We start from the raw sequence: 12,563 nt of genomic DNA, 5'->3' as shown, positions 1-12,563 counted from the left end.
GTAGGTTTTTTGTTACAGCTTTTTGACTCAGCAGAGACTAGAAATCCAGCACTGTTGAAGTTAATGGAGGGGACTTCTTTATTCCCCAAAGAAAGTAAGTCTAGAGGGAGGTTATAAGAAGTGCTAGAGAGCTAAAATTTGAAAAAGCACAATTTTTTTTGCTTTTTATAAATAATGGGTGATTCTGTATCTTTTAATCAATTCATTTGTGACACTAATATGTCTTCTGTAGCCCATTAGTTTGGTGGGTTGAGAATGACTGGAAAGCAAATCTATTGTTTGGATATTTATATTTTTTACTTTTCCTGATATACCAATGTCTTTTGTCCTTTAGTGGACAGATGACAGCGTCACAGGTCACTGTGAGGGTTTATGTAAAACTGTGTTTTGTTTAGCAGTCTGTGTTCAAGCATCGCTTGGGTATGGAGATGAAATGTGTCTCTCCGAACCATGGTTCAGATACTGCTGTTAATATCTTGTGCCAGGTGTTTTGTATGTATTCTATGGATAAATAGACTATTTCAGTCTTTGAGGTCTGCTTAGTTTGCCTGTTTCATAAGGGTAAAATCTTGCAAAGAATTAAATATTTCATGTCTATTTAGTATATACATAATTTTTGCTGTGTTTCAGTTTAAATGCATCTGTTAATTTGCAGTGCTGCACAGCTGTTGAGCTATCCAGGAAATAATAAGATACCCTTGAACTACCACATAGTAGAGGTATGTGTTTTACAGATAACCTCTTTATTTCCAAAGTAACAAACCCCAATTAACTCCATGATGAATCTATTAAATTACGGTATGATTTAGGAGTCTGCAGTCTTATCCTGTTGACTTAAAGTGCAATGGCTTTGAACAGGTTAGATAATAACAATAAATTCAACTATTATTTCTATTGTTATTAATTTATTTATGTGATGTTTAGGAGCCTTGTTTGGGAATCAGGATCTTATGGTGCAACAGCATTCCAATTTGTGGTATTTCTCAAGCTGTTCTTGAACGTTTCTCTGTGTTTATCACTCTGATGTGCTAGACTGTCTTGGAGATGACTGCACTTAAAAGATCTTGCAAGTCCTTTTTTTAGCGATATTCTAAGTTACTTGGATGAATTGCATACCGATTCACCTGAAAGGCTGTGAAATAGTAGTATGTTTTCTTCTTCAATTTGGAGGATTTTAAATAACCATAAATATATATTGGAATAGGAATGTAGTTTTCCTCTTGCTGCCTCCTTTCAGTGGACTGCTAACAAGATGCAGAGCTGCATAAAACCTGCTTCAAAAACTCCTGTCTAAAGTTAAAAGATAAAACATGATTGCAGTAATAATAGCAAATTGTCATGTAAAAAACTTAAAAAGAGGTAGTAAGAAATGAAATTCAGAGCTAATTGCAAGAACTCATAAGATTGTGGAAAGCTTACTTTAATCAAGATGGAATTAACGATTCAACTTTGCACTGAAATCCCAAATATTCTGAATGCCCTGAAATTTTGTTTTGGTCAGCTTGAGACACTTTCCGTACTCCAAGTTCAGTCAAAAGAAATCTTAGTTAGTGAAGTTTTTCTGCTGTTAACATCTAAGTGCTTTCAGGGACCTTAAAACCTCAGGTGTTTGTATAACTGTTTTACAGAATATTAATTTATGCTCAATTACACATTACTTCTAAAAACAGTTATTGCAGATCATGATTAAACAAACTACTTAAAGGCCTTGAAAAATTGATTCAGAAACTCATCAAATCTGAAAATAACCAAAGTTTGTATAGATGAAATTTTTAGAATCATAGAATGGTTTGGGTTGGAAGGGACCTTAAAGATCATCTAGTCCAACCCCCCTGCAATGGACAGGCACATCTTTTACTTGATCAGGTTGCTCAAAGCCCCATCCAGCCTGGCCTTGAACACTTCCGGGGATGGGGCATCCACAACTTCTCTGGGCAACCTGTGCCAGTGCCTCACCACCCTTGTTGTAAAGAATTTCTTCCTTATGTCCAGTATAAACCTACCCTCTTTCATTTAAGCCCCCTTTATCTATTGAAAGGCCAAAAAAAGTCTCCCTGGAGCCTTCTCTTCTCCAGGCTGAACAACGCCAACTCTCTCAGCCTGTTTTTATAGGAGAGGTGCTCCAGCCCTCTGATCATTTTTGTGACCCTCCTCTGGACCCACCCTAACAGGTCCATGTCTTTCCTGTGCTGAGGGCTCCAGAGCTGAATGCAGTACTCCAGGTGGGGTCTCACCAGAGCACAGTAGTGGGGCAGAATCACCTCCCTCGACCTGATGGCCAAGCTTGTTTTTATGTAGCCCAGGATACAATTGGCTTTCTGGGCTGCAAGCACACATTGCTGGTTCATGTCCAGCTTTTCATCCACCAGTATACCCAAGTCCTTCTCTGCAGGGCTGCTCTCAATCTCTTCATCCCCCAGTCTGTACTGATATTGGGGACTGCCCCGACCCAGGTGCAGGACCTTCCACTTGGCCTTGTGGAACCTCATGAGGTTTGCACAGGCCCACTTCTCAAGGCTGGACTGGAAAGTTGTTACTCAGCCATGCTGGTCTCCTTGCCTAATTTCTTATGCATGGAAATAGAGAGCTCCTCTGCTCTAAGAAAAATGTCCTTAAAGACCTACAATCTCTCTTCAGCTCCTTTATCCTTGAGGGCAGTTTCCCAGAGGGTCCCATCCACTAATTCCTTAAACACCTGAAAGCTTGCTCTCCTAAAGTTCAAGGTCCTGACTCAACTCTTTGCCTAGTCCATATCCCTCAAGATCGTGAATTCCACCAGGGCATGTGCACTGCAGCCCAGGCTGCCACCAGTCTTGATCTCTTCAATTAGCTCATATGTTTTGGTGAGTAACAGGTCTAGTAATGCTTCTCCTCTGGTTGGGCTGTCTATCATCTGGATTAAGAAATTATCTTCAATGCACTCCAATAGTCTCCTGGACTGCGTACAGCTTGCTGCGCTGCTTTTCCAGCAGCTGTCAGCGTGGTTGAAGTCCCCCAGCAGGATCAGAGCCTGTGAGTGTGATGATGCTTCTAGTTGAAGTAAGAACGCTTCATCAACATCTTCCCCTTGATCAGATGGCCTGTAGTAAACACCAACTATGAGGTTTCCTTTGTTGGCTTGACCTCTAACTTTCACCCATAGGCTTTCAACCTGTTCATTGCTGTCTTTCAAAGACAGCTCTGTGCAATCAATCTTTTTTTTTTTTGCACAGACTGCAAGCCTGTGTAAGGACTCCACTCCTCCTTCCTTGCCTGTCCCTTTACTGAGAAGAAATTGAAAGCTGATATACAAACTGTTTGAGCATAACTGCTAATTTCCTTGGTTTCCCTCCCAAGCATTTGAATTTATTTTGGAATATTAATCTTATTTCTTGTCTACAAATGTTTTCAACAGAGCTGCAGTCTTTTAAACTTTAGTGTGAATTCTGTAGCCTTGTATTCTGTTTGCTTAATGCAGTTTCCTTGTAAGGCCTGTCAAGTTGATAATACATTGCCTTCAACTACAGTCTAATAAACATCTCTAAGAAATTTCCCTTGGTTGGCAGATGGACACAGAGCAATAGATATAATTTAGCCTAACTAATATTTTCTATATATTAAGCCAATGCTTTTCTTTATTTGCAAGACAGAAGTAAATATAAACTGAAAGCACTCTATCCCTTTTCAAATAAACCCACTTCTAGTGGTGGTTGAAAGGATTAATCACCTGTGGGATCTCATGTCTTTAAATTTCATAAGCCCAAGCCCAGAATTCTCCATACTACTCTGTAGACTGTGTGAAATGCTCTGAAGCGTGGCCCCTTTTTCTTAATAGCTCCACATAGATGTATGTGTTGATTGTATTTGTGTCTGTTAAAACAATACAAGAACTTAGAACTTAACTTAGAACTTAAGCTATACAGAGTCTGGGTATGTCATCAGTACCTTGATCTTCCAGATAGCCAGGTGATTTCTTCCTCCTCCCATCAATATCCCATGATATGCCAGTTTGAAAGTTGTATCTGAGCATTTGATAATAAACATTTGAGAATTTAAAAAACATGGTCCTATGTAAAGTCTCAAGTTGATCAGTCCTTATCAAGTCTCAAGTTGATCAGTCCTTATCTATTTTTTTTCTGTTTTGTATCCTGAGGATAGGAACAGTTTTTTGCCTAACAGACATGCAAATACCCTTATATAACTTTTTAGGTGGGAGTAAAGTAAATGCAGTGCTATAAGAAAGGTACAGATGTCACTTTCATGCAACTGTGTTTTCATGTTAAATGCTTATCTTTCATTTAATGCTTTCCTAGGTCAAGAACAGATTAATTCAGCTAGCGTGCTCGCTTCCTTCCTTCCTCAGATTCTGCTATAATAATCCTTTAGCTCGCTCTATAACTTAGTGCATATTTCTACACGGTTTGTTGTATTTAACTAGACATAACAATTGTTTCATAATGCTAGTCTTATGCATGGTATTAATCTAAAATGATAGGGATAATTAAGGAGGGTTATGTTAGTATTGTTACCGAAATCTCGGAATGAAGAACTTATCGACACCAATGTGATGTAGATAAGCAGACACTTCTTTATTGACAGCCGGGTGCGTGAGCGAGTCCTCTCACAATCAACGCACACCAAGTCTCAAAATCATACACCATATATAGAACTTATTCATACATATTCATTAAGTATTCATGCATAATCATAATATTTCCCGTAAATCATTAATATACTCTCCTCCCATATCCGATTCTGCGCAGTAGAGCTTAGAAAGGTCTAGAAATGGGTCTGGGGTACGATTTGGGTAGGTGGTATATGAGTCGGTGGTCGCGATCTCCCCCTGCCGGAATTACCTTTTACTAAAGTTCACGGTTTCTTGGCAGGTAACTACAAGCTGTTCCAGTCGACTCTCCCCAGTTCCCATTAATCCTATATACTGACATTTCAATACACCTTCTACATACAGAAGACTGGTCAAATACAAAGAAACCTTTCAAACCCTAAGTTATTACCTAAGTTTTAACAATGATTCTAGCCCATTCTTCTGGCCTTGGTACGGGATGTACAGAGGATCTCATAGCAGCTTTTACTGTGCAACTATAAGTTTCATTAAAATATATTTCTTATCCTTCTATATTTCTATTCTATAAAATAATTTTATAAAATCAAATAATCAATCAAATAAAGTCAATCAATCTTAACTTATTAGCAAATCTGTAACAGTATGGTGAAGAATTTGCACTATCTTTTGAAGGTACTCTCTTATTCCCAGAACATGAGTTTGACAGAATAAAATGGGCCTCGGTTTGGTAGGTAATTGCTGAATGTTTGCATTGCTTTTCTCAAGTTCAAGACTGCAGGCTGAGTCTGACTGTGCTCTGATTCTGTGCTTTCCTCCCATGTAGGTAATATTTGCAGAATTGTTTCAGCTTCCTTCTCCACCACATATTGAGGTTATGTACACAGCACTCCTCATTGAACTGTGCAAACTCCAGCCTGGCTCTTTACCACAAGTTGTATCCTTTTCATGCTGCTAAAAAGCCTTTTTAAAACAGAGTATTTTTTTCTTTTGTTCTGTACAGGATAGAATAGCAATAAAAGTCAGCAGTAATAAATTTTCCTTCTTTCCGTGTTTAGCTGTATGAAACTACCAATAACACTGTTCACATGAAAGAATAACACAGCTTAACAGTCATAAGTAAAACTTGCATTCACATCTAAACCTGTTCTTTAGCTTGCAGACCAGGCAAACTGAGAGACCGTGTTCTGATTCTTCCTCAGATCTTTTTGAAGAGCCATCTTGTAGCCAAAGGATGGAATAAATAACTTGCATGTTTCTGAGCCCTGTTCTTACATCAGGGAAGTTTATGGCATCATTGTAGTCACATTAAAACCGGGAAAAGTAAATGAAATTATTAATTTCTTAAATCTTTTGTTTTAACAGCAGTATGAGTGCTTCTAGTCCATTTCACTGCAAAGTGCAGTAGTTAAATTAACTTGTTTGAATTTGCACTCAAATGGACTAGGAATATTAATAAAGTCAATAATAATCTCTCAGGTCAGAGAGTAGCTAATGGTGAGGAAAGAAGTATCAGCTCTTATCTAATTCTGAGTGTTGCATTGGCCCTTTTTCATTGTAATTTTAGATTGTGGCTAATTGAGCTACAGTCACTGAGAATGGAGGACTAACAGACATGCCTACTGGTAATTCCATTCCCAAAGTTTTATTCTACTGCTTGAAATCACCCATTGTTTGTAACCACATAGCCTAAACTCTCACTGAGACTATCCCTAAAATTGTGGGGACCTGCTTGCAGTAAGTATCAATAGGGGTACAGCAACAAAGGATCAGGGTTGGCCGGCCATGGTCTTTGGGTCAGGCCACTGTGGACATACTTTCTTGAACTGTTAATGATGAGCAAAGATGGTCCATTGATTAGGCAGCAACAGGAGCATGTGAAATGTGGTCCATAATGAGATTGATGTCCATTCGTATCATTAGTGTGCAGTTTTTGTTGTCTCATGGTGGGGATTCTGGCTTCCAGTAAAAGCAGCTAATGGTCTTGCTGTAATAAATGGAAGAAACCCAGACTTGGTTTAGAGAATAGATGTTACTTATTGGAGAAAACTGCATGCTTTATTATTTTATTTATTCCTGTGGCCTTTTCAAAATGGGGTAAGTCGTGATATAGAGACAGGAAGCTGTCAGTAGAGAGTTGATGAAATCATCTCTGAAAAATGGAGAGTAACTTATGATTTCAGATGCTTCTCTGTTAACTTTAATAAGAAACTTTCAGCTTGCACAAGCCACAGAAATGCTTTACATGCGCTTGGATACAATGAATACTACGTGTATAGACAGGTAAGTATATATTTTGGGGGCAACAGAATATGTTTCTCATTTTTCTTGTGCATTGGATATCGATGCATTTTTTAAAAGGATCATCTGAAATCCTTGATAAACAGTTTGATTCTGTACAAAATGTTTTTGGGGCTCTAGACTTGAGCCATCTGAAGAGAAGGTAAGGGATGAACTGACCACTTGCCTTTCTTCCCCCAGAAACTCTTTCCTTCAAGTCACTAGTCTGATTAGCTATACAGTGCAGCTAAGACAACTCTTCCACATCCATACCCCCTTCTGTTCTGTACTACTTTCTCCTCCCTGTTGGCCTGAGGAAGGAAAGGGTTGGAAGTGGGTTTATGGGAAGGTTGGCTAGCTGGAAAAGAGCAGTGGTGTTTCTGTGATTTGAGTGGTCTGCATTATGTAGAACTAAAATTACTGTGCAAAAATGTGAAAGCCTGTAGACTTGCACTAAGTTTTTTCACTGCTTATTAAAATGTCATTGGTCTCGTATATGTACAAGAACAAGAGAGACTGCACATTCATCCATAAAGTCTGGCTTTTGACTCTCAGTTCAATCTTTTTGTATGAGTCAACATCGATGTATATTTAATGCATTAATGACTACAGATTGGAGACTTTGGGCTTATCTTTGAGATTTTCTTATAGATGTATTCTACTTGTGAACTAGGAGGTTTGTGGGGAGGTTTTTTTGTTTGCTGTTTTTCTTTGCAGTTCTGGTATTTAATAGAGCTTTCTTCTTTTAAAAAAGGTTTATTAACTGGTTTTCCCACCACTTGAGTAACTTTCAGTTCCGTTGGAGCTGGGAAGATTGGTAAGTCAGTCTGTCTCCCATCATAAGTTAAACCTTCAAACTTAGCCAGCAAATGTCACAACATAGTGGTTCTGTTAACTGCTTTCCACTAATGCTTTTGACCCCTCCCCCCCCACCTGTTTACTACCATTCCTTGGTAGACAAGGTTGGTAACCTGTAGTCATTATAAAAACAATCACAGTTTTCTGTAATGAATCCAAGAAGTACTGTGTTCTGTAAATAGTGGAAACCTGATTTGCCTGTATATTTTTGTCCTTATCACTTCAGTCAGTTGTTTGCAAGCTTTTCAGAAGGGTTCTCCTACTTATTAGTAATTTGCCTTGACTCTCCTTCCATTTGGTTCTCTTTATTCATATGTGTAACTTCACTGTCTGAGTGCCATCCTAACATGACAACCCCCACCCTCCCCCTGAATCTTGATCTTTTGGCTTCTAGCAGGAGCTCCCTGCACCCCCTCAGTGCCTAACCATAGCTTTCCCAAAGCCTTGTATTCCAGGTACCATGCCTTCTGCTTACTCCCATTCTGTTCTGCTCCCACATAAAAAAAAGATTACTTGGGGGCTTAGTCCCTCCTACAGTATAACTTCTGCAGCCTGTTACCATACCTGCATCCCATAGCCAATGTACCTAGGTGTCCCTGGGAAGAGGAGTACAGCCCTGTATGTGATGCATTACTTCAGATTTACTTACATCCCCTGTGTTGTGCCAATTGGGAGTTGTACGTTTGCTTCTTATCAAGTTTGTTCATGTTGATTGACCAAGTGGGAGCCTCCAAATAGCTGTTTTTTCATTGCCTGCATTCCCCTTGTTGGGAACACTGATGTGGATAACTCTCTACCAAGCTACCAGTTTTCACAAAACTTTTAAGAATGTAGCTGTCTTTGAGACTTCTCTTTCTCTGAAATGTATTTAATATTAGCTAAGAACCCAAAAATTGTTTGGAGGGAGGAACATAGTGAAATCATACAAGCTTTGTTTCCTCGGGAAAACAGTCTAACCGACAGAGCAAATGCTGCTTTAATTTTTCAGAGAAGCCATTCAAAAAATTACCTTATGAAGAAGGGATTCTTAAGATTGCTAATGGCCAATAAGGAAGTAGGGATAGACTGGCTCCTTATCTTCAAATTGTGTGCACTGTAAAACGTGAAAGTCTAAAACAGTCTGCTGACTAGGGAGTAATCTGCTGGTTAGCTGCTGTGGGTGACACCTGTTTAGCTGGTAAGCCGAAATGCAGCTCCCAGAGTACAGAAAATAGAAGCAGTCAGCACACCATGGAGCTCCAGACAGTGTGGGGCTGTACAGCAATGGTGGTGATGTGCCACAGGGCTCTGTCCCCAGCGCTGGTTGGAAACAACACCCCTGATAAATTAAAAGCCTTGTTCCAGATAGAGCTTTAGAGGAAGAATGTTGCTGTCGAGGTCTGGGGCTGCAGGAATTGCCTGAAGCAGGAGGCAGTGGTGGTTTTGCTTGTGGGAGGTGTGCTCTGGTCAAAGAGCAGAATTGCCAGGTAAAGGAGCTGTGTAAGGAGGTGAGCAGGCTGTTGTAGCATTAGGGAAGGCGAATGGATCAACAGAGTCTGCGTAGAGACCTTGCAAAGACCAGAGACTGAGCCACATAATGCAAGGAGGAAGGGACAGCAAGACGCTACACTTAAACCAGTGGTGGATGAGAGATAGCCAAGATGGGGGAGGCCAGAGACTTGTAACTTCTGGAGCAGAAGACTCCTCTGTCCTTAGATCTGAACAGTCCTGTAATATCTAATGCAGGGGAACAGGCTCTCTCTGTAAGGGAGGCTTCAGAGCCAGCTGGGTATGAATTGTGCATTAGCAACAGGAGGCAGCAGTGGTTAGAGATCCCTTTCTGCAGGGGATGGAGGCACCCATCTGCTGACCAGACATGCTGTCATGGAAGGTTTGTTTCTTGCTAAAGGCCCATATCCAGGATGGTTATGGAGAGACTGTTAAGACTTGTCTGGCCTTTGGACTATTACCTCTTGCCACTCATCCATGTGGGCACCAATAATACTGCCAGGGGAGACCTGGAATATATCAAGTATAACTACAGAGCTCTAGGGACAAAGGTGAAGGACATGGGTGGTGTCTCAAACCTACATGAGGAGTGGATGCATTTTGTGAGTTAGCAGCTGGCTGCATGGCTGGTGTTCGAGGCAGCACTTTGGGTTTTATGACTGTGGGTCCCTCTAAGGAATAAGGATTGCTAGGGAGAGCCAGGATCCATCTGACAAGGTGAGGCAAGAGCATCTTTGCCAACAGGCTTGCCAACCTGGTGAAAATGGCTTTCAACTAGGTATGTTGGGTGATGGAGTTCATACCATGAAGTGATATGAGGGAATGGAAAATGGGGTGGAAAGAACATGGGGTGGGGTGATGAAAGCGAGAAAGCACTTGGAAGGATAAAGCGGGACAAAAGGGCCCCCCCCTTCAAGTGTCTGTGGACAAATGCACACAGCCTGGGAAACAAAGAAAGTGCTAGAGCTCTGTGTGCAGATGAACCACTGATAAGTAGCTGAGCTGTGATGAGAGAGCTCATTTAACTACAATTCTGTAATGGATGGATTCAGACTCTTCAGAAAAGGCAGGCAGGGAAGAAGATGAGGGGAGTTGCCCTCTATGTGAAGGACCAGATTGAATACCTCTTCTATAGAATAGGCAACAGGCTGATTGAGAGCTTGTTGGTCAAAATAGGAAGAGAGGCCAGTGAGGGTGACATCATGGTAGAATTTACAAATTACCTGATTAGGATTAGAAAGCAGTCAGTCATCTTTAAACAACTGGAGGAATCCTCTGGATCACAGACCCTGTTTTTTATGGAGGACTTAAACCTCCCTGAGGTTCCCTGCTGAAAGGGCAATACGGAAGGATGCAAGTCTGCAAAGGAGGAATTTAGAAACATTGCCTGGGTTGGCAGGGATGGTATTAGGAAAGCCAAAACTCAACTTGAATTGAGATTTGCAAAGAACATAAAGGGCAATGAGAGCTCCTGCTGCTACATTATCATTAAAAGAATAAACAAGGAAAACGAAGGCCTGCAGCTGAATGGGGCAGGTGATTTAGTGACAGCAGAGGTAGCTAAGGTACTCAATGCCTTTTTTTGCCTCAGTCTTTACAAACATGGTCTCTCAAGTCTCTGTGCTTAGAGATAGTGTTCAAGGAGAAGAATTACCAGTAGTGGAAGAGGATCAAATTGGCAATCTCTTGAGAAATCTTAATCTATAAAAATTAATGGGACCAGATGGGGTGCACCTGAGGGTGCTGGGAGATCTGGCCAATTTCATTGTGAAGCTGCTCTCTATTGTCTTTGCTTTGAAAGGCTGTGTAGATCAGGAGAAATCCTTGATAACTGGAAAAAGGTAAATGTTGCACCCATTTTCAAAAAAAGGTCAACAGAACAATTTGTGGAACTATAAGCCTGTCAGTCTCACTTTGGTCCCTGGGAAAATCATGGAGTGAGTCCTCTTGGAATGCATTTCGGAGCACAAGGGATAAGGTGGTGACTGGGAACAGTCAGTATGGGTTTACCAAAGGTAAATCATGCCTGACCAACCTCATTGCCTTGTATAATGAAAGGACTAAATTTGTGGGTGAGGGGAGAGCAGTAAATATCATACACCTTGACTTTAGAAAAGCTTTTTACGTGGTCTCCTACAGAATCCTTGTATCCAAATTGGTTTGTTATGATCTAGATGGATGAAAGCCTGTCTGGTTTGTCATGCTCAGAGGGTAGTGGTTAATGGTTTGTATTCTACCTGGACCTTGGTTACAAGTGGAGTACTACAGAGGTCAGTCCTGAGACCTGTCCTGTTTAAGATCTTTATTGATGACCCAGAGGAGACAGAATGCACCCTCATCAAGCTTGTAGACAATGTTACATTTGGGGGTGCAGTTGATATGCTTGAGGACAGGGCTGTCATTCAGAGGGATCTATTCAAGTTGGAGAAATGAGCTGAGAGGAACCTCCCAAAATTCTACAAAGACAAATGCAGAGTCCTGTACTTGGAATGAACTAACTCCTGCAATGGGGCAGGTGGGGGACTGACTGGCTGGGGAGCAGCTCTGCTGAAAAGGACTTGGGGATTTGCTGGACAATAGGCTAAACAAAACCCAGTATCTTGCCAGTGACAAAGGCTAAACAGTATCCTGGGCAGTGTCAACAGGAGTGTATCCAGTAGATTGAGGGAAGTGATTATTCCCCTTTACTTGGCACTTGTTAGACCTCATCTAGAGCACTGTGTCCAGTTTCTCCCCCCAATGCAAGACAGACATTGAGAAACTGGTGGTAGTTAATCAGAAGGCCACCAAGTTGGTCAGGGGGCTGCAGCACATGCTCTGTGAGCAGAGGCTGAGGGAACTGAGAGGATGGGGCTAGTCTCCATGCTGAGGTGTATGACAGGAGGACAAGAGATAGTAGCCATAAATTCAAACATGGGAGGTTCCATCTGGATATAAAGCAAAATATTTAATTGTGAGGATAAACACTAAACCAGGGGCCCAGAGAGGTTGTGGCATCTCCATCCTTGGAAGCTTTCAGAACTGATTGGACAAAACCCTGAGTGATCCGATTTCATTGTTGACTATGCTTTGAGCAGGAAGTTGGAGTATGTAGCCTCCTGAGATTCTTTCCAACCTAAATGATTTTATGAATTGTGATTATCCAGTGAATGTTCCCTACCTGTAGTATCAGACCAAAACAGATTAGAACACAAATACATTTGTTAGAAATTGTTTGGGGGTTTGGGTTGGGGTTTTTTGTTGTTTTTGGTTTTTATTTGATAGGTCAGACTGTCTTACTCAGGACCTTGAGAAGCCCAAATCCAAATTTGTGAGAGAGGTTTTGGAAAAATGCATGAGGTAAGTAAGACTTCTGAACATCTTGCTTTTGTAGTCA

The 12,563-nt window shown here is 40.9% G+C and overlaps 1 protein-coding gene across 1 annotated transcript in view; it reads left to right on the top strand.

Moving 5' to 3' along the window:
- Window positions 1–12,563, top strand: part of LOC129783142 (nuclear cap-binding protein subunit 1-like) — a 63,928-nt gene that overhangs the window by 27,549 nt on the left and 23,816 nt on the right. Inside the window, exons 10-14 of the mRNA XM_055792943.1 lie at window positions 656–719; window positions 5,388–5,498; window positions 6,780–6,844; window positions 7,596–7,658; window positions 12,452–12,526. Coding sequence (XP_055648918.1) covers window positions 656–719; window positions 5,388–5,498; window positions 6,780–6,844; window positions 7,596–7,658; window positions 12,452–12,526 — 378 coding nt within the window. The remainder of the gene's footprint in view (window positions 1–655; window positions 720–5,387; window positions 5,499–6,779; window positions 6,845–7,595; window positions 7,659–12,451; window positions 12,527–12,563) is intronic.

Source organism: Falco peregrinus, chromosome W (genome assembly GCF_023634155.1).
Source record: "Falco peregrinus isolate bFalPer1 chromosome W, bFalPer1.pri, whole genome shotgun sequence".
Classification (NCBI taxonomy): Eukaryota; Metazoa; Chordata; class Aves; order Falconiformes; family Falconidae; genus Falco; species Falco peregrinus.
This window is presented reverse-complemented; position numbering and strand designations above follow the sequence as displayed.